At 35.3% G+C, this 23,180-nt stretch overlaps 2 protein-coding genes across 2 annotated transcripts in view; one reads left to right on the plus strand and one right to left on the minus strand.

Annotated features, from left to right (window-relative positions):
- Positions 1-9,401, plus strand: part of ANAPC10 (anaphase promoting complex subunit 10) — a 102,863-nt gene extending 93,462 nt beyond the window's left edge. Inside the window, exon 5 of the mRNA XM_032186683.1 lies at positions 9,330-9,401. Within this exon, the coding sequence (XP_032042574.1) occupies positions 9,330-9,392 (63 nt within the window). The 3' untranslated portion in view covers positions 9,393-9,401. The remainder of the gene's footprint in view (positions 1-9,329) is intronic.
- HHIP (hedgehog interacting protein) overlaps positions 1-23,180 on the minus strand; it is a 74,014-nt gene that overhangs the window by 5,531 nt on the left and 45,303 nt on the right. Inside the window, exons 5-12 of the mRNA XM_032186680.1 lie at positions 17,262-17,413; positions 16,651-16,824; positions 15,421-15,564; positions 14,375-14,496; positions 12,205-12,328; positions 11,382-11,512; positions 10,678-10,759; positions 268-416 (exon numbers count right to left, since the gene is read on the minus strand). Of these exons, the coding sequence (XP_032042571.1) occupies positions 268-416; positions 10,678-10,759; positions 11,382-11,512; positions 12,205-12,328; positions 14,375-14,496; positions 15,421-15,564; positions 16,651-16,824; positions 17,262-17,413 (1,078 nt within the window). The remainder of the gene's footprint in view (positions 1-267; positions 417-10,677; positions 10,760-11,381; positions 11,513-12,204; positions 12,329-14,374; positions 14,497-15,420; positions 15,565-16,650; positions 16,825-17,261; positions 17,414-23,180) is intronic.

A 23,180-nucleotide genomic window follows, 5' to 3' on the forward strand; every position in this document is an offset into this window, starting at 1 on the left:
ATTGGTGTAATAATAAGAATGCTGCTGTCTGTCATACTTCCGCTCTTACTTGCATTCTGAAGTGGTTCCCATTGCATGAGACGTTTTGATTTTAACTGTTGGACTCACCTAAAGACTTATTCTGCTCCTACACCTCATGAGATCAGTATCTCTTTTATGACGTCTGAGGACTAACTGTCAATGAAAATTTCTCCTAGCAAATTATGAAAAGCAAATTATGCCATGTCATTGCTTTATTCACTTGTTGCTATGAATCTATATACAAACCAGCTCTGCAGAACTCTCCTTCCCAGCCTTGATTACAGCAGCATTTTCCTGTGGGAGTGCAGTGCCCATTCCGACAGTGCCTTGAGCATTCAGATGTCAGTGTCTGTGCAGACTGAGCTGTTCTTTTGCATTCTTCAGGGACTAAAGGCCTGTATAAAAATATGCGAACCAAGCATATAGTTAAAAGTCAGGGTCAAGGAGAAAAACTGCTTTTGCACATGAAATTGAAAGTTGTAATTTTCACTCAGTATTATTATAGTTGTTTTAAGTGGCTTCTATAGGAACGTGTACAGCTTTCCACAGAAAGTATATTGATACAAAAGAAAAATCCAAATCTCATTTAATGCTCTTAGTTGGAAACGTGCATACTTTATCATGAAGGACATTCATTTCCTTGTATTTAGAAAGATACTGGCAATTAACATAGAATTCAAACTTTACTTTTTATTGAAGGCCTGATTCTCATGCTATTATCAGCAGCGTAAATCAGTGTTCTTAGAGGACTTTTTTTCTTTTTTTTTTCTTTTCTCCAGGACACCAGTAAAATAAAGATGGTATGTTACATTGCAGAAAAATACAGTGTTACTTGCTATTCTTTCATATAACTGCCTTCAGAGGTCTTTTACAAGATTAAATAATAGTCCTTGAAACTTCCTGAAGCGTGAACATGGTAAAAAGAGCATCCCTAAGATCTAATCATGGGCAGCACATATCTCTATATATTCAGTTGGGAACTGAATTGCCTCTCAGCAGATTTCTTACGGTACTCAAGGTGTTGACTTCAGGCAGGCAGGCCCACAGTAAATGTTTGTAATAAACATGAAAAGCTCTCTTGCTTCCAGGGAACATTTTCACTAAGGGTAACAGCACTGGCACAGGTTGCCCAGAGAAGTTGTGGGAACAGCTCCCACCTTGGAGCTGTTCAAAACCCACCTGGACAACCTGCTGTAGGTGTTCCTGCTTGGGCAAGGTGTTGGGCCAGATGACCTACAAAATATTTTTTGTCCTATGAGATATTTTGGATGTCCAGTAGCTTTTTTATTTACAAAAGCACAGCATTATATTCCTTAACAATGAAGTAGCTGTAGCACTTTAACTTAAGTCTGTCTTAACTGTTGATAGAATTACAAAGTCTTTTTTACATGGTTTTTGAATTGAGCTGCTTGTCATCATGCTGACCACTTATTTTGTTTGTGATTTGAATTCAGCAGCTAGATACTGATAGGATCACCACAAAGCTACAGGTTCCAGGGACAGGTATCATGATTTGTCTGCGGCGTGGGTTTGATTGCACAGCAATAAATTGAGAAAAGAATGTCAGGATCTCCCAAGAGTTCTAAACAAGTAACTGAATGGAATTGTAATGGCAAATTAAGTTAATTACTGACAAATACAAAATGACTCATTGTCAAAGAAATAGTTTGAACTACTGCCATGCATTCCTAAACTTGAAATTTGTAGGAAGAAGATTCTACGAGATTTAGAGCTCAGTGAAACCTTGGCTAAGTGTCCAGCTAGAATTCAAAGAAAACAAAACAAAATTGTTCAAGATAGTAAGAACAGAATAGAAGAGTACTAACATAAGTATTAAACCCCCAGCTATATGCAAGTAGCTGGAATAGCAACTTGTGTACTGGCTACCCTATCAAATATTAAAATTCTAGACTGAAACCCCTCTGTGAGCAAAGAGAAAGATCTTGATAGTCTTTGGAGTACGAGAAAGAAAGGGTGGAGAACAATGTGGAAATTAGTATGTGGAAAACAATGGTGGAAAAAGAAAAAAAAAAAAAACAGGAGGAAAATTGGGGATTCTTGTTTACTTCCCATTTCAATGTCAGAACTATTGAGGAAAAAAATTAAGCTCAAGAAAATAAAGTTAACTAGTTGAACCCATGGCTTCTAAGGTATCAACAAAGCCCATGTTCTAGCAGCATTTTAAAAAGATATTTCTAAGCACAATGGGACCATTCAAGTATTATTAGATAGGGTAAAAATTTGTAAGAAAAATAAGCACATATACCTAATGTCACAGAATTCCCTTATTAGCTGACTGGACTTATATTTTTCCCCTATTTTGGCATGCAGCTTTTTAATGGTACATTACAGAGTTTCTTGCATTCTTCTTTGAAACAGAATAATAGAGTACAGGATCACTGGTTTGTTTCACCCTAGCACTTTCTCTGCTCAGCCTTAATTGCTAAGATGATTATTTAAACATCCATTCAGAACTGGTTGCCCAATGACATTAAGGACAGAAAGAATGTGTAGCTGCATCTTTCAGTGTAGCACCAAGTTCTGATTTCAAAAGCACTTTTGAGAATCAGATTCAAGCTCCTGTATTATTTAAGGTCTTTGAAGTATGCTTTGACACCTTTCGTGCAGCACATTTGAAACCCTTTTTTTGTGTTCACGTATTTCCACAGCTGTCTTTTAAATATAATGCTTTTTTTTTTTTTTTTTTGACCTGTAAGGAATTTCACTTCTATAGTAATGAGTGCATTACATATGATCTGGCTAGGTAAGTTCCTACACTTAAAAATTATATGTGAGATTCACAGACAGCACTATTTTGGAAAGAGCTATACAAAATTACAAGATTTTCAGTTGAGACTTATTCAGATTTAAAGTAAAAAGATCTGCTTTCTAATTGCTACGTCAGGAAAAGAAAGGTGTGAATTTGTGTTGATTTCTTTACAACCATCTGCATAGCAGGCAACATTTTTTAATTCATCTGTCTCAAAGCCCATTTCTTTCAGGTTGTTTTAAACGGAGTCTTCTCTTTTTCTTTCTCAAAGACAAGTACAGTACGGTGTTCAGCAGGAAGAATAACCTCGGGTTCCTGGAGCATCTCTTAGAAAAGAGCTCCAGTGGTATATCTTCAGCAAAAAATGACCTCACAAGTCACAGAGGTATTTTATTTATGAAGACAATGATTTATTTTCTTAATAGATGCAAACTATTTATCTATGATAGTGCTGGAATATTTGGGTTCTTTCTATTCATATTTCATGAGGGAGGCAGAAATCATACTTTTTCTTTTCTTTTTTTTTTTTTTTTTTTTTGTATCCAGCACAGCATGGCTGGCCACTTTTATGATTTAAAGCTTTCTAATGCTCGTGGTGCTTGTGAATATAACCTTGCCTTTTATTCTACCATCAATCAATAACTTGCACTCATCAGCCTTGGATAATATTTATTAAAGGTGGGGTGGAGTAGAAACAAAGATGGAAAAAATTCTGGTTGGCAGAGTGCCTTAGGAGAAGAGTAATACAAATGCAGCTGCAGCAGAATCCTTTTTGTGTGTGAGAAGAATTACTGTTTTTCCTTATTTGTACTATGGGAAAAGCCACACTTCTTTCTCAGGATTTGAATGCCATTCTGGTACAAACACATATCATGAGAAAGTCTCTGCCCCACAATACTTACACTTTGCATTCTTAAGGCTTAAAGGGGTGGAAATTTTCAGGCTCAGTGTAAGTGTTTTGAACTGAATCTCACAAAGATAACATAAATCTCGAAACTGACTGCCGGGACTTGATCTTTGCAGCACTTAGACAGCATATGATTTTGTTTATACAACTAGTGCTTCACTCTGTCTCTTGACGTGGAAAATGGAGGGGAATAGATGTAGCCACACCATGGGCTGGAGAGAATTTTGTTACTTGTCTCCCTCAATCTATAAAACTCTAAAGGGTACAGCTTGATTACTCTTACAGTAAGCAGTATTTGGTCCGCAGAAAGTCAGCCAAAAATGTAGCTGATAATGACTATTTATATGGTCTCTACAATTCTAGTTATCTTAAAGAGCTGTTCATATATACAGTACAGTACAGTATATCTTGCTTGTTAAAACATGCTTTCATGAAACTGTGTAACAACTCTAAATGTATGGAACATGGAGGAGAAGTTGTACTGGGGGCTGGGGCCCTTGCTAGGTCCTTTCACTGCCATGGTTAGTGAACTGAGAATTCCTGACTGTGCAATACGTAAAATTATTCTATGTTACTGCAGCTGGTGTAGGAAAGTAGACTCTACTGTTAGTTTCGAGGCATACAAAAGTCTGACATGCTCTATTAGATTAGGGTTCATCATATAATTGCTTAGAACTCCATGCTTTCCTTCCTCCAGCTTTTCCCAGCTCCACTAAGTGTGCAGTGATGTGCTTGTTGTATGCACCAGCCTGTAACTCAGACACATGGAATCAATGCAAATGGAGGGTCAAATTCAGCAGTTATACAATGGTACTGAACACAGCATAATTCCTCCATCAGGCCTTTGACACTATATTGAAAATCTCTACTATCCTGCTAAAGTGAAGAAAAAAAAACACAACAGAAAAAGAGACAAAATTCCTGGATGTTCGAATTCGAACAAGAGATGTGGCCATAGAAATCCTGATTGTGGTACAAAATATGTGGAAGAACATTATACTTCAATTAACTGCACACAAGATACTAGGTATCAGAAAGATGCCTAAGTCTATCACCAAAGCTTGTGTGCTAGTTTATTTTTTTTTCCTTTATAAGGGAAAATGTCAAGAGAAAATAATTTTACTTCACTGTAATTTACTACTTGTCATAGAATAAATATAGCATCTCTTCAGGTACAGTTTCTAAAATTAAAAAGTATACCTTTAGTCCTGGGAGAGATGCCAAAAGCTCGTTACTTGTCTCCAGATTTACTACATGGGAATAATGTGGAAAAAACTCACAGCTTTTAAGATTTAAACTCAGCAGCATATCAAATTTATTCTTATATGGTATACTTGTTCATGACCTCTAGTCTTAAGAAATTCTGTCATGTTTGAAAACTAGTCCCTAGTGAAGCCTGTATCAATGTTAATAGCTAAGAGGTCAATGCAACTGCTAAACAGTTTGTATTACTGTCAGGGTGGTCATGAAAACAACACCTGCTGCATGAGCACTTGGCAGCTGGGTCAACAGGCACTGTGGGAATTTATCAATTTAGGGGGCCACTTGCATAACACTTTGACTGATGAATTGGGAAAGACTGGCTTACTGGGCTAAAGCTGCTCTATTATGTATGACTTTCTTTAGGATGGCAGAGGCTTCCTGCAGGCTCCAGAAAATAAGCAAAAGATAAACTGAGCTGTTTTTTTCCTTATAAAGTGATAAAAAGTGAGAACTCCTTAATAGCCAGCGCTAGAAAGACTTAGAAAAATGAAAAAAAATCCCAAACCAAAACAAAAACTTTTACAGTCAGTGAGCTGTGATGTGATTGAAAAAAATCCTTAGGTTTTTCCATCATGGTTACAAAGGAGTTTTTGTGAAGTACTTCTGTAAAGTGAAACTCTCTAGACTGGTATTCGCAAAAAGCTCTAATTTCTCTTTAGTGTCTCTTATGGGAATAGTAACTGCATGTGGGTAGGTAAATGAGATAAGAATTTTGCATGCTATGGCTAAACTAAACATAATTAGACATTAATTCTGGCTTTCCATTCCCTCAAATGACTTAAGGGATAGTAACTTTCTGAACAGAAAGAAATCACATGGCCCACCTGGGTTGGTGAGAGCATTCAACAACAAAATTGGCTCATTTGACAGTCAGCTTTAAGCAGTAGCTTCACAATATTTCTATAACCCATCAGAACTATGTTGATGCAGATTAGTCTAGTGCTGTATGTTTCTGACTTGCCATTTCCATAGTAATTAAAGTCTTCAAGAAGGCTATACTTTCATAAATGCTGCTCTTACACCTTTCCATCTAACACTCCTGACTCATGCTAAAAAGTAAAATCACAACCATTCTTGTAAAGAGCCTGAACAATGTCAACATGAGATATAGCCTAGATATAGTCCCTTAATGTTTGAAATCATTCTGTTTGGAAAGACTCTGGTAGTGGATATCCCAACAGTGGTGATGGAAAGGATGATAAATGGAATTACATACTCTGGAGGGGCATGAAAGAGGAGGGAGATGGTTTGAATCAAGTTCAAGTTTCAATCCAGCGGAAAGCAGCTATTCTGGCTGTTGATACAAAACATATTGAAATCCAGATCTATAAGGTGTTAAACATATGGAGAGGAAGAGGAATTCTTACACGTGCAAGGAAACTTACTAAGCTCCGCCTTCTTTTGTAAATATTAGCTGCTAGCTCCAGTGAGCCATGCTGGTCAAAACAGTTATTCTTCGGCTTTGGAGTCATGGTATAGGCAGTGGCAAAAACTTGTAACTTCATAGGGATTACAGTGATGCATGAGTGTCCTTCTAGCTTCTCTGGTTTTAGTCTCATCTTTTAAACAGAAATCTCTCGCATTGTCTGTCACTTTGACTATTCTTCTCTGAATCTTTTTCATTTTATCTAGAATTTGCTTAGAAGTGAACATGATCATAGTGTAAGTATTCTAACAGAAGACTTAAAAAGCCAAACTGTCGCTGTTCTGCCAACTTCCCTACTTCCAAAGTTTATTTTCTTTCTATCTTTCCTTTTTTTTTTTCTCCCCTATGGTTTTCATATAACAGCTGGTAATAAGTTTGTATCAGCTATAATTTAAACATTATCAACAGATATTTCTTATTTAAATACGCATTTTTAGTACTGCCTACATTTAATTTTCTACTCTCATGCTACATTTTCTTTCCTAATAGGTTTGTCTCCTATTTTCTCTGTTACTGACTAACAAGAATATTTGGGCTTATATACATTTTCTATATCACTGTTTACCCAATAATTTTCTCTTTTTTTAACATAAATATTTTCTCATTCATTCCTAGCCCTTGAAAGCGTTTTACTTCTCACAACGTAGCATTTTTTGATAGTCATCAACTAATAGCTATATTTTTCAGAGGCATAGTTTTAACTTAGGAAATTTTAGTCCGTTGGTTTAACCAATTTACCTAATATTAAATGTTTGTAATCTTTAAGGTTTCCCTCATCTCCTGCAATCTGAGAGCTAAATATGGTATTACCTATGTTCTCCTCTGTATTCAGTTATGATATTAGGTAATATATGTGTCATACGCCTGGTCTTTAATTTGTTTTTAATTTTTCTGTTTCTGACTTGTCACGGCATTGCCTGATAGTTCCCACACATCAATGTGTCATTATAGCAACCTTGCTTTGAAGAGAAGGATTATTTAATTCTGGGCTTTTCATGGGAGGATATTTAGTTATTGATGTAAAGTATTTGGAGACCTGTTGGAGGGGTGAGGAACTAAAAAGAGGTTTCCCGTGGTACCTTGTATTCTATGTTTCAAACTGCCTTGATGGAGGGATTCAGAACCTCTGCGTTGATCCTATTTATAATCAATTTTCATATACCACCTCAATTTAACACCCAATGTTTATTACATCTGAAGGATTGTTTTAGGATAGGACCTTCCTATTGCTAATTATTGAAGTTTCATGCAAAGGGTTCTCTGGATTACTCTCATTCTCTGATCTTCTAATGTTTTAAACATCCTATCTCTTTTGAAAATTTTCTACTGCTAGCAATATCAAAATAATAGGTTTCTTAAGCTCTGTTTGAGATGAGGAAATCAGGCTCACAGTTACGTTTGAGAACAAGTTTGCTTACTCAGTAGTTTCCTACAAAGATCAAAAGAAACAAAATCCTGCACCTCTATATAACATTTATTATTTAGAATAAAAGAGTAATTACGTACTCTTATAGCAGCTTATAAGCACTAGCAGAAGATTGTTTTTTGCATGAAGTTTTAAATTTCCAGCAAGGGGTCACCACAAGGAATGATAATTGTATTCTTCTGCACTGTCCCATGCATGGAAGGCTCACTCTGTAAATAGATTAGTCTGCCAGGGCCACCCCTCATAGGACTTTGTTATGTTAGTAATGAATTTCTACGATGTGACAAATCAATACCTTGATGACTGTATACCTGATGCGCATAGCCAACTTGTAGCATCTTTGCTTTATGTTTTAGAAAGTTCACTGTGCTAGGGTTTGCACTTTTTTTTGATGTAGTTGTATGGTATGTAACATGAGGAAGGCATTAAACAGAAAAGCAAAATAACAGTATGCAGAAAGTATTAGCATGTGATTAACAATTACTATTTTGCTAATAAAGCGTTACGTGAACATTTGTCAAAGCCATGGAATTTTTAAATTGTTTATAAGTGTAATGTGAAATCAGCATGAAATGGTAAGTAGAGCTGCTATGCTCTTTTGTGGAAGTAACTGGTCATCTTGCACTTAAAAATCATCAATAGTATGAGATTAAAAAACAGCAAAACTCAAACTTTGGCTGAATGAAAATTGTTCCATGTTTCTAGAAAGTGTTACCAAAAACTATATCCCTTTGCCACAGTCTGTTTAATTTCAAAGGTATGCCAATTTACAAAAGTATTTTATAGTTTTCTGGTTACTTTCACCAGTAACCAAACACAGTCTTGACCCTTTTCCATACATGAAAACAGCCAACCGTGAGTGCAGCAATGGGAGGTCTGGCCTTTCAGGTATGTCAGCTGAAGACCACCCTACTGGAAGAGGTAACAAGAACAAAAAGCCGAGGTCAAACAAGGCAGCCCCATGTAATTAGATACTAATAGTGGATTTAGGGTGTAAAATTCACTTAAAACCATATACCAACAGACTAAACAATCCCAATAAGAATGGCAAGTTTTGTTCTAAAACAATGTTTTTAATACCAGAAAGCATAAATAAAACATACATAATAACCTTGACTGACAGACTGCACTAACCTGCAGTAACATCTGCTTCCAAACTAGTTGCCATAGGTTTGGGTAGCAGAATCAAAAAACTCTGAAACTCTACTGTAATTTACAGAACAGTGTGCACCCAGTTTCATGGGTTTATTATTGATTTTACATGTTGTTCCATAACAATTTTTAGAATTTAAATTCTGACAAGATAACAAATTCCTCTCTTAAACAGTCAACAGCAAAATCAATAATGATGTCTGTATGTGATGTTAAAGGATAAACATGCTGAAGTAGGTACTGAACTAATAGACATACTAATCTAGGTTGTTCTCATGGGAATGATGAGGTCAAATTAATTATTTTAACAAAATTTATTTCTGTTGGCCCTTTAATTTTGTGTTTATTTTTGATGCTTTTGCAGGATGCATGTGGTAGCTTTATACGCCGTGAACTTGGTCCAATGGAGCAGAATGATCCATCATGAAGAAAGTGGTATTTCACCTGCCAAAGTAAGTGTCTGCTAGTCACTTTCTCTTATTACTGCTGGGCACACTGGACTGCATATGGGACTGGCTTTGTGCAGTCTTTCCATGTCCCCTGGTATTTCCATGGCTGTAGCTGCTCTGCAAAGATCTTGAAGGTGATCAGACCTCAAGAAATTCTGGTTTGGTAATTTTCATTTATTCTCATTTTACAGCTGGTAAATTAGTTTAAATAACTGTACTGATCATATTAATTCTACATCTTATAAATCATTTGGGTGTGATTCATAAGCTGTGGTTTAAGAAAAGTTAATGAAGAACACAAGAACATTAAGAAATAAGTAGATTTAAGAAATGTTAATGACTTGAGTGTATTTTTGGCACACAGTCCAAGGACAGAAGTTTTCCTTCCTTAGATTCTCTCTCTGTGCTCCAAACCTCCCTAAGGAGAGACAGGTGAGTGCTTGAATGTAGAAGGATCTTGAAACCAAGAAAGCAATAACAATGCACACCTGCTGAGGATTCAGTCCTCTGTATACTTCTCAGTTGGTGGTGTCTCCTATACAACACCAGAGATGTTTGGGAAAGACTGAATTTGTCCCTCAGATAAGTTTACTTATGGCAAAACTGAAATTGTGAGGAAGTGAGACTGGAACTGACCAGGTAGTAGCCAAAGAAATTATTGACCTAAAGCTAGTACCGTCAAATTATTTCTGTAGCAGCTTTTCAGTATGCAGAGTAGATATTGTCAGCCAGCACTAACCTTTTGAGCCAGCTCCCTTTGTGAACTGTCACACTGCAGTGGCAGCTAAGGCAGCAGCAGCACTAGGGGGAATTCCAGCATTCTGCCTTCCATAGACACTGTATAACCTCTGTGATACCTACAAGGCATTTGGTTTCAGAACTACCAGAAGCATCTTTTACCTTTACTGGTCCATATAGTTGCACTTTAAATGTGTCTAAACTTCTAAGAAAATATACAAAGAATGTGAATCTAAGAGGGAAAGTGGACAGCATTTATCATAATGTCGAAGAGTAAAAATTAGTGGTGGCTACACTTCTACTGTTCAGAAAGTCACTTTCTATGAGACAGCGACTACTTTTAGTGAATCTATTTAGTTTGCTGCTGATGGTACATTAGCTTTTAGGAAACCCCTGCACTAAGAATTTTCCTTCTTATTTAATGTAAGTATTGCACAATACAGCTACATGAAAGAACTACACTTACATTTTGGGTTTTAACCTGTTGAAAGGAAGATTGATCTTAGGGAGTAGTGCAATGCTCACCTTTTTGGGTCAATGATCTTGTAGAGCTTTCCATTGTGAGACTGCGTCATACTTTTACTGCTTGATAATATGTAAATCTCACCTGTTAAAGAAAACAACACAATGAAATAGTTCCTCTTTCATAAGATGTCAAACGTTTTTGTGATCTAGTGTGTTTGCAAGATGAGGTTAAAAAACACTTGGGAGACAACTCACCTCACTGAAATATACAACAGAATCATTGCTATCTGAAAATTTAAATAAGCACTTTTCCCAAATTGATGCTAAAATGTGAAATATACTTTATCATTAATGGTTTTTTTTTTTAATTTCATATTGTTCATATATATTTCATATTGTTCATACATATTCATAAAATATATAATTGGGGAATTATAAAGAGGGATCCATCTGTTCATGCAGTACTTTTACCCATCTGTAACATGGGGAATTAAAACAGGCATATGAGTTGTGTCATAGTGAGTGACATGATTCAAAGAACGTGAGAGAAAATAAGGACCTTTGACCCTTCCAACAACCCTTTCTCTTCTCAATTCTTCTTACACAGCTGGTAAGGTGTAGCTGAAACAGCAGTGACGAAAGCTTTGGCAAAGGAGAGCTAGCCTTCAGATTTCTTCTTTTAAAACATATACTATGATTTTTAATAGCTTAGCAGGCAATACTGATAAGACTTATAATTTAATAACATAGGTTTTTCTATTTACCTAATTCGTCTTCGCCAAATCCCAAGACAGGGCCTGAAAAGAAACCTCTACATGAACCGCTGTTGCCAAGACAGAGGGGTTTCTCTTGCCACTGTTTAGTTGCAGGATTCTGTTGCAGTGTTAAAAAATTTCTATATTCAAAAATACATAAAACAAATTGTTATATTACATTTTAAATATAGAATTTTCACTGTCCAGATAAATAAATACACATTTGCAGGAAAAAGCTCCATAGATGCATATATGCAGTTCATCACACCTTATTTCCTGCCTGTTATTTTTCAGATGTTTAAAAAGCATAGCATTTCCCTTCCTTTCATTAAACATTGCAAAATTGGGTTCAAGCCATGCTATAGATAATCATTTGTGAATACTGAGCTATTTGGCATGGGAAAACTATACCCATTTATTTAAAAATAATTCTTTTACTCCATCAATGATGTTTCCGTAAAACCCCCAAAGTTCTCCTTATCTCATCATTTAGACCTGTTTGGCAAACAATTCCATGATTAACATTTATTCCCATTATAATGTAAATGATGTATGTAAGTGTTTGTAGAACTAAAATCTTTAGAAAGCTGTGATGCTAGTGTCTTTGTCTGTACTTTATTCCAAGGATTAGACATGTTATGTATGCTGCCATTCATTAGAATGTCATGCTGTTTGATTTCCAAATCTTGAATTTAATCTGTATTGTCACATTGCTACATGGGCAAAGTGACACAATTTAAAATGACTGTTGCTGTTCTTTTATACAAGAAGCTCATAACTAAATACACCTTATGTTCACTTTTGTTTAAGGCTGAGATTATAAGAAACCTACCCATTGCGGTCTCCAAATACATAACTTCCGTAGAGTCTTTCAGATTGGCAACCTCGATAGACAAATCCACCAACCAAGGCTCCACTGCTGAATGGTTTGAATTCTAAAAGTGAAGGCTCACTTTCTAAAAAGGAACTACCATAGCATTAGATCATATGCAGTTTCATATTTTGATTCATATATATGAAAAGTATTATTACTTCAAGAAATAGGTTAATTCTCTTTAAATGTACTTTAAAATTCAAGATGTGTAGCTGGAAAGAAAGCATTAGGAAAATCAGAACATTGCAACAAAAGCTGCGTGTGAAACAATGAGTTAGGGATTTAGATAGGAGACACTATAATTACCTTCTTCCATGCACAAGCCAAGAGAATAAAACTGTATCGGGATTAGGTCAGACTTCCATTGAAGTTAATGTGATTACAGCTATTAACTTTTTTGTGTCAATACAGTCTACAGAATAGATCTCTTGAATGTCAGGAATATAATTAAACCCCCTTCGCTGAAAAAGGTGCTCAGATTTTTCACCAGTACCTAAGAGCATGAATTCCTGTGATTTTCAGCCGAACTTATTTTCAAAGCTATTCAATGGTTTGAGAAAGTCTTTCAAAATCACAGTTTTAAATACAGTTTGTCTCTTCCCATAAAACATTAGTCTTGCTGGATGTAGCTACTTATGGTAATTTTTCCTGCTGCTATTATAATTTCAGTTCCTACACTTTTTTTTTTTTTTTTTTTTTTTTCCAGAACTGATGAGTTTAGTCACATCAAATTGTGTCTTTGAGGAAGTTTCAATGCAAATGTTCCTATGCATGCAATCAAATATTGCTTAGGGTAAAAGCAGGCTCAAATTGAAATCCTAACTTCATAACTTTAAATTAAAGCCACAGCCAACAGACTTTTTTGTTTCATAGGAACTTTATTTTTAGTTGGAGTGCTGTCTGCAGGTCTTTGATAAATGAATTTCCTAGATTGTTCTACATGAGAAAGAGCTGAAATTTTAAATGTGGGAGAAAAGGATGATAAGCTCTTTTTATTTAAGCAGTCAACCCACAGCCTAGTATTAATATTGGCAAGCTGTTCTGGATAGACACAATATTGCTTAGTTTACTCTACAATAAAGATGCAGTCAAAATTCCATTGGAGCAGTGGTTTACCAAATATTATTCTTTGGTTTGGCTTTTATAAAATGCACACAGAAAATACATGCAATAACTAAAGTAGAACAATTGCATTACATGTTGGGACTGTGCTACTAGCCAGTGCAGCTGCTTTGCTTTTAAGTACAGTACAGGTGGAAGAACTGGAGATATGAATAAAACCTGAAAACATTATGTTCCAGGAAATATGTCAGTCCTTGATCCCTTTAAACACCTTTGAAATTTACCACCTTTTACCACCATGTATTTAGAAGCTGGGAAATGGTCAACCAAGGCAGGGGATAGCTCAGAGTAACTACCACCTGGCTTCCCTGAACAAGCAAGTGATCTTAGTAGGTATCAGAGTTAAACATTAAATTAAAATTGTGAGTGGCAATCATACTGATTCAGAGAGCACATAAAACATTCTAAAATTTTAAGTTCCTAATTGAGTATGTTTATTCTATTGCAATCTAAACTAGTCTATTATTATGAAGTAGTAGCATAGTGCATTTCTCCAAGTTGTTCATTTTTAGTAACATTTAAACAGAGCTCAGTCATTTCCCTGTTTGGTTTTGTTCTGTTGTTGTCTATCTCATTTTTTCCATTATAGGAGGCACATTACATGAGATTTCCATTCTGTACCTTAAAAGGTTATTTGTGAATGACTAAGAATACATTTTCATCACTTCCTGATATTCCAAAATCTTTTCTTTATGAGCCATCATTTGCAATTACAGTAAGATCTTAGAGAGACTAGCAACTAGCATATTTCTTGAATCTTATTTACATGATATTCTGCAAAAACAAGAACAAAGTTCAGCCATTTAAATTTTGTTTCATCTTTCATCTTTTAACTGCTCGTACTGTACTTTCATATATTCTGTCTTATGTAGGTTACCTATCCTGACTATGCAGTAAGTTAGTTCTCATGGCTTTACAGTCCTTTATTGTTTTCTGTTTTCTATTTATTATTCCATAGTCAGAGAAGCCTACTATTCCCAGTAGCTTTACCCTGGATGGAACTTACCATAGTCTTTACCCTTTATTATCTGTAAAATTCTTGCTGAAGATCTGTTCTTTCCATTTGAATCTGAGCAAAGTATTGTTAAATTGATGTTTACATCTGTTGGGTGGCGATCCACAGCACAGCTGTAAGACAAGACAATAGAAGAAAATTCATGAAATATATGGATTCAGTAGAATGGCTTCAATAGTGTGAAGTGTCACATTTTGAGGGATTACTGTTTCATTGTGGCTTATATGCATTTGAGGGACCTGCTTCATAATGAGCCAAAATATCTGAGAGATGCATCAGATTTGAATATAAGAGAGAATATCTTTCCCATCCCTGCACGATTTTTATATAACATGGACAAAAACTATACTTTTACCTAGTGTTGGAATCTACTCTGCTCAATAACGCTGGAAATAAGCAATGCTTTAACCAAACTAAATGAGTTGACTTACATGGTGTAGAAATTTTTGATTTTTAGGAAGTCTGGTGGTCAACTCCTGTCTGAACAGCTTCTGAATTTCTGATTTTTTTAAACCATGACTTTAAATGTCACTTCAGTACTACCACCCACCTAATTTGCTGAATTATGTGTTGTTTAGTTAAAGTGTTGCTCTCCTCCTTGTTATTGTTTAGATTTCACCAGATGTTCTCATTTGTTTTCTATGTGCCTTTTTTTTCTCAATCAAGATTCTACTGTTCTAATTTCTCAGATTCCCATCCCAGCTGTGTTTTACCAGCTCTCTGCTTTAAGTTCTCGTGTTTCATAAAGAAAAAAATATAGAGGGAAAAAAAAAAAGCCAGTACGTTGTTTCTTCCATTTCAGTCTTGACTTGCAATAGCTGTGAATTCTCTTCTCCTTCCTTCCCCTTTTCCAATACACATTTGTTTCTAACTGTGACATATATGTGAAGGTGGAGGAGTGGCTGTTAAAAAGGTTAATGAGTGCCTTTATTAGGCACTCATGCCTAATAGTTTATCTAGTCTGGTAACAAAATTTGTTACCAGGCTGAAAACAGTACCTGCTCCAGAGTAATTCAATTTAATTGTAATTTACTTACCGGCCTGGATTGTGGAGTCCATGTGCAAAGATTTCTGGAGGTTGGTTTGTGCTATTAAAATGTGGGTTGCTCCGTGGTATGGAATAAGGGACACTGCACAGGTCAGTATTTACGTCAAGGCGTAATACAGAACCTGTAAAATCACTGAGAAAGTTGGAGGATAAAATAATTGTCTTTTTAAAGTATTTTTCTAGTATATTTAACCCATATAATACTACAGTGAATCAGCAAAAGAAACGATGTACTTTACTTAATATTCATGTCCAGACTGGTCTTTTATGGTATGTGAGAGTCCTAAGAATTGTAGCAGAACCCATCAAAGATTAATTTTGGCCAACATGTTGCCTTGTTATATCTATACTAGAACTCCTCTGACCATTCTGCTGGGGAGCAATGTGATAACAAGAACAACTTTATGTATCACAGCATCTGTTTCAGTCACCCCCCTTATTCTATATTAATTTAAAATAATTACTCTCTGATCTTGGTGTTAAGGATATCCTCAATATAAGGTTCAGGAGCACCTGCTATTCTGCTGAGCCAAATAAGCCTTTGAGCAGAGCATAGCAACTACTTTTAGGTCTGTAAAGGCTCAGTATCACGCTTTCTCTAAACTAAAGCAAATATTGGGCCAACACTTTGCAACTCTAACATAGGATAGGGCTTTGGGCAACCTCATCTAGTGAAAGGTATCCCTGCCCCTGGCAGAGGAGTTGGAACTGAATCAACTTTAAGGTCCCTTCAAATCCAAATCATTCTATGATTCTATAATGTAATAAAACAGGGTCAAAGCTGGTTGAGAAAATTGTATAGGTAGAACCAAAGCAGGATTGCTTCATAAATTCTCTAGACATTTTCCTAAGGGATACAGTGTTGTTATTGACTCTGGTATGTGTCTGTTAGAACATTTGCTCAATAAAGTTGTCCTGTTCATAGAATAATAGTTTGTAAAAAAAAGAAGTCTAACTGCTGTTTAAATAGAATTACATGTACTGGTGATGATGAAATCCAATATTTATGGGGTCTGATAGCACACAACTACAAGATATTTCTAAGTAGTAAGACTGTTCTGAAAATTAACTGCTAAATTCAGGAGTTGAAAATACTGAGGTAATGCAGTAAAGAAAGTGTAAGATTTGTGCTGACAACTGTTGATCATTTTTGTTTCTGACCGAAATATTGTGCAAAAAGAGAAGACCACATAAATCTATACATTGGTAGTTCTTGTACCTTAATCCATCCATCTCTTCCATATCATCTAGAGTAATCATGCCATCTCCAAGAAAGATGTATAGGAAGCCATCTGGGCCAAACAGAAGCTGTCCTCCTAGGTGTTTTCGATGTAGTTCTGCTACTTCTAAAAACACTCTTGCTGTTCTCATATCAACTTGGTGTGGGTTTTTCCTGCAATACAAAGATATGAAAACAGTTTTCACAGCTCACTATCATAAGTTTTCTTTCTAAAAATAAACTGGAGTCATTCAAATTATACTTTAAGAGGCAGATGTTTTAACTTGGTAAAAAAAATGCCCAACAATAATTTCTGAGAAATTTAATATTTAAGCATTCACAAAAGTTATTTTGCTGTCCATACACAAGTAGGAAATAAATATAATTTTAAAATGACAGAATAATTGAAGTCTTAAAAAGCATAAATCATTATACTTACTGGTATTCCAAAAATACTGTTTGAAATAAATATCAGCAATAATTTTTCTGCAAGTGCCCAAGTATGTGCTTTGTACATGTAAGTCTGAGTTCATTTTAGAAATAGGATACACAAAATTGAAGAAGATTGCTGATAAATACAAAATTTGTGAATTTTAGACTTCTAATGATACCTGGATACTGTGTATTCTACGACCCTAAGGATGTGATCATGAGGTCCAATAGCCCACCGTTCTTGGTTGGTGGTATAAGACACATACAGCTTTCCATTTTTCTTGTAATTGGGATGGAATGCAAGGCTTAACAGTCCTCTTTCATCTCCTCCCTGCAGTCAAATGAAAAACACAAAGAATTGTGAAGTTAATTATGTTCCTTATTGTGTTGCAGCTGGAACCCAAAAAAAAGTTTCTTTCTTGTGGATAATCTCTGCCCAAACTCTTTTATTTCTTTCCTGACTACTGCACAAAAAGGATTATAAAACATTTCACTTTGGAGAACTCTTTAAGAGTTAGAACAAGACAATTGTCTTATGTAGTTATCTATGCACAAGTCTCTTGCACCACTTTTGTGGAGTGATTTGTGTATGTAATCTTTGGGAAGCCAAGAAGACAAGTTTAAGTGCTGCGAAGGATTCTTTGCTGGGTTACTAGGTTGCTTGTAATTCGTAGAGGACAAATAAAAAGGTCTATAATCAGCAGTCAGTTCTAATCCAAGTATCCAAAACCTAAAACACAGTGCTGGCTGCCAACTCCCACTGTCTTGGCAATATGTTTAGAAAACAGTTAAATTGCTTGTGTAATATGTAAACCTTTGTTTTACCCTGGAGGCAGCAACATCAGTTGTCACAACTATGGTGGTCTGTTCATCATAGCTAGTATACTGTAGGTAATAAGCAGCCTTGGTCTCTGTGCAGAGAAACCATAGTTTTTACATGTGGTCCTTCAATAGAAACGTTTTTGTTATTTTTTTTTTTAAATAAAAATAGAAAAATCTCCAAACAACTTTCTTTTGTTATTACATTTGCCACAAAGATTAGTACAGTTATATGTTAAACATCAGATCTATGTAATGTACTGTGACAATGCAAAAACCCTGTGTACTTAAATAGAAGGCAATTTTCTCCTTTGGCTTCTAAAAAAGTATCAAATATTACTACGACTAAAATTTTAGTTGTATAAACTAAGAACAAAATTTAACTTCATTTGTTTCTCCAGAGGTAATATAGGGGAGGGAAGCTGAGGCATAGAAATAAAACAGAATATTTAATTAACAATTCAAATTCAGTTTGTATATGTGATTATTCACAAGCCGACAGTTGTTCTGGAGTTTAACTCAGGGTTTGCCAACCTCTCAAAACCAGTGACTCTGTCATAGATTCAAGCACTCCGACTGTACACATAAGCACACAACATTTTGCAACTCTACCACACCCATGATAACTAATTATGAAATTTTAAATTGTAAGAGAGAATGAAGCTTTTAAAATGTATTTGTAATTCAGACTGATGGATGGGCCTGTCTTCCTGATGAAAGATGTCCCACAAAAGGCCTAATTGGGAAAGTGCACAGCTTTAATTTATTTTAATTCAACATGATAGCCATGCTTCCTATTTAATCACAACAACCAACAAGAAACCTGATTCTGAAATGGAGATGTAAATAGGTCAAGAGATTTCCATACAAAGAGATTTGTGCAATGAAATCTGAATCCTCCTAATTTAGAGGCAGACAAAATTTGCTAATTTGTTTGCTTAAAAAGTTTAGTTTCAGGAGGTTATCAGAAAGGTTAGTTTTGAAAGTCTAGTTAGAGCTGCCAAATCAGTTGCAGTCATTGTGGATGAAGAGACTGGTAATCTAGCTCTTTCTCCTTTACAAGCCAAAAACAATCCTGCAGCTGAGTCTGAACTGATTGTAGATATTATTACATAAGTTTCTAAGAGTTTTGACCAAGTTACTCAGATAAAGTCTGAAGCAAACAGAGGCAAATCCGTTGCTTTGGGAACAGTAAGGCGTATTGCAAAGTTTCCTGATGAATGTTTCTATCTGTTGTGCCCAGACAAAGACAGTCCTATTTCTTCTCCTGAGAGTTGAGTTTGAGTCATTTAAGGGCCCAGGAATGTCAATGAGTCACACCAGGCCTGCCATTCAAGGTGAGTTATTGCAAGTATTAGTAAGAGAAGATCATTCCGTTATTAAGCTGAGGATTTTATTTAGCACTTGATGTCATGGGAGCAGTCTCACTGTGAAAGTGAAGTTGTTGATAGAGCAAACAGGTGAAAATTGAATTAAGAGCTTTTAATGAAGTACACATGAAGCAAGAACTTGACAAATGAATGAACCACGAGACCTGTGAGGTAGTAAGTATGGCCAGTTGCATTCATAGGATCAGGACAGTATTTCTACTAATTTCTGTTTTGCATTATTCCAGCAGACTGCAATATATTACTTTCTTTGTATCTAGAATGCATTTATACTTCCTGAAAAGTCATGTTGCTTTCTGTTTTTCAAAGTCAGACAATTTCACTGTACTCTAAAAAGTCAATTTACTATTGCATTTAATAAAAACTTCTGAAACATTCCTCTAAGATATGGAAATCTGTGCAGCATCAAGCCATTAGGTGACTTACAGTCAATTAGAAATCTAGCTGAGTTTTTCCATACTAATTTTTTTCTGGGTTTGGGAAACAATTGTTCATGTGGATTTTCCACATTATTACTAATTGGCAAACCTGTTATTTCCAATTTCATCACTGCCACAATTTCCATAGCTTTTGAAATGATCCCTATTGTGCGAGGAAGTATATAGCTTTCTGTAGTGTTGTATCTCTTAAGTTGTGATAATTGACAGATAGCTTGTAAAATCCATTAGGAGTGTTCATTTCTGTACTGTCAAACTGAATAATTGTATACCAAATTTCAGATTTTCCCTTGCAGAATTATTCTCATTATTATTTTTAGTTATTTAATTTATTTAATTATGAAATTAAATGATAGATTTCTGATGTTGTGAAACCAGCAACCCAGCCTTTATATTTCATTTGTGGCTTTTTAGAATTAGATACCACATGTCCAACTTCTGTATCTTTCTCTTGACATCTTAACAACCTCCTGACATCCTTCACTTTTTAGGTTTCCCCTTGGGTGAAACCAGCACCAAAAATCTGTACATGACATACTAACTTGTAGGACATTCCACACTACACTATTTGAAGGAATAACCTTTAACAGTTATATAAGGAAGGGAGAGAAGAATGAGACATATCTTGTTATTCCATTGGGGTGTCTGCTGAAAACAAAGAATGATGGTTGGCTGAAATGAAGATTTATTATTCAGACTGTCACTTAGGTCAATGTGCAGTCTCTTATCATAACTAAACCTGGAAGCTCACACTTCCAATGTCTGCCTATGAAGTTCTTTAGCTTGAACTCTTTTCTACTCATGGTAATTGCAGATTTTGCATCGATCCTATATTTGTTTCAGAACTGATTTTCCTTAGGCCAGATTATAAACTTCAGCTAAGGAAAACACATTTTTTTAAAAACTAGTTTGATCTAATTTAGGGTGACAAATATTTTAATCAGAATTACATTCTTGTAAGTCAGTACGAAGCTGGGTAAAAGATTAATTGTAAGCATTGAACTTAAAATTCTTTATTTTTTATTTTCCAATGGTTGGTTACCTACATTATGTTAGCCCTATATTTCACCCATAAGTAGTGATATTATGTACTGGTGTTATATACTGAAGAGTTATTAAGGTATTATACTTTAATACAGAAACACATGCTGCAGTTATTCTTAAGAGATGCTGGCATTTCATTATACCAATAAATCTATTATTTCCTATAGTATATATAATAATACATGGGAATATTTTAACTGGTATTGCTAACTAGCTCATTTAAAGTAGATCATATTTTAAGCATGACCCTTAATCAAGTAACCTTAATAATACTTTATTTTAGTATGCAAACCAGACATATCCATTTAGTTTCATTATTCTGTGTGGCTTCGTAGTAAACAATATGGGTAGCAGATTCAGAGTATTCCTTTAAAATAGATTTCACAATTCATTCACTCATATAAAATTGTGATATTTATACATAACATCTTTTTCATTTACACAATCCCACATTCATGTTGTAAATGAGTAGCAGCTCTTTAAAAAGGCTTAAAGTGCCTTTTAAAACATGCTTCAAATATATATATTACGGATCACTATTATTTGTGGTGTAAAATATTAACTCTAATGTCTTTATATCATTTGTTTTCATCTACTGTTATAAAATAAATGCTGGGTAACTTGTTCAGGCAGTTTGATCACCCTTCATTTACTTTATTTCCTATGTAATAAATACCATAACATGCATTACCACGTGTTTGATCTTAAGGAGTTTTATTTGTTAAGGACATGGGGAAGAGGTCATGGAACATCTAAATCAGACTGTACCATATGAGCTCTTCAAATAGACTTCTAATTAGGAGATCCCAAAAGGATCTCAGCTTATTTGAACCTTCCTTTAGACCTTACTATAGAGCTGAAGATCAATGTCAAGTATTTTTCTCAGAGGCAAGTATTTGCTTAATCAACATGTTTTGGAAATTTGGCTCCAACACAGGATGGAAATTTGACTACAGCAAAAGTAGAAACTAGAAAAAAGGTTTGCTGCAAGGGCACACCTTGCTTTTCAAAGCTTTATCAACTGTTTTGAGAAAGACAAGGAGGAGTTCTCTCTGACAGGTGAAAGAGGACAAGAAATATAGAATGAGAAAAGCAGAAACTGATTGGGCTGTAGCTATGGTACAGCAGTGGAGCTCCCATAGACCTCTTGGGTGTTGAAAACTCAAGTGCTTTGCTATCTGAACATCTGTGGGGCCTGAGGCCTCTGGCAAGGGAAGAATTTGTAACATAAGACATTTACCTTAGGGGAAAAATAATTACACTGATGTCATGGCTTAGTATAGTGTATATACACTAGACCCTATCTCCAAAGCATTTCCTTTTTCCTGTTGTGCTGCAGGTTTTTTTTTTTTTTTTTTTAATGAGCTTTGCCGTTATCTAAGGATTTTTTATAAAAAAATATTAGCAATATTTTTAACTGATTTAACCAATGCACTGTTTTAATACTTCAATTTAAAACAGTTTTAGATACAGAAATGCTTTACATTTATATTTAAACAGGAAAAAGAGGGCCGTATTTGAATTTAAGCGCAAGTTCTACTGAAGCAAAAGGTGGTTTTTGTCCAGTTATGTGCAGGGCAGGATTTGGCTGAAAAATGATGATGGCCAAAGTGTACCCTCCATAAAAAGGAGGTTTTCTGCTCTGATGTCTTCAGTGTCATTAAAAAGCTCATTTTTTTACAGGACAATTGAAATCTCCAATAAAATAATGAAGTTCCACTCCTCTAGCGCCTATCAAAAGGTAGTAAGATGATGATACATAAACATAATTCTGCATGGATTTTGAGTGGGGCTTTTCTGGAACTGGGGAAAAGTCAGAGCACCCATTTACAGGAATTATGCATGTGTATTTATTATGCAGGATAATTTTTCAGCAAAAGAAAACACTGGAGTGACCAGAACAGAAGTGACTTGAACAGAAATAAGTAAAAATGGTTAAAGATCTAAAGGTAGCACTGAAACTTAGAACTGAATTCTTACTTTCTTCTTACTTTTGTTGCAGAAAATACAAAATTTTGACATGGCTTTGATCATTTTTTCCTTTTCCTTACCTCCATAGTCCTTTCAAGAAGCCAGCCACTAAATGCAGGACCTTTAACTTCTAGTCCTGTCCTTTTTTTTTTTTTTTTTTTTTTTTTAGTTCCTCAACTCCAGAGTTTGCTGTATTGCTGGGCAAGTCTTTACTTTAATCCAAATGAAAATCCTTGTCCCGTGATAACACAATTCTTTCTTCCCGTCCTCCTAAAGAAAGTATATGAAACTTATAAATGCAGATACCACCCCAACACAAACCCACAGCTTGCCTCCTTCACACTCTTCTAGTAAGACATGAATCCTGCTTTGACAACTCTCCCAATTATTGGTTAGAAGCAGCTAAAAGCTTTGAGACTGCCAAAAGCCAGCCAATAAT

This window comes from Aythya fuligula, chromosome 4, assembly GCF_009819795.1.
Source record: "Aythya fuligula isolate bAytFul2 chromosome 4, bAytFul2.pri, whole genome shotgun sequence".
Lineage (NCBI taxonomy): Eukaryota > Metazoa > Chordata > Aves > Anseriformes > Anatidae > Aythya > Aythya fuligula.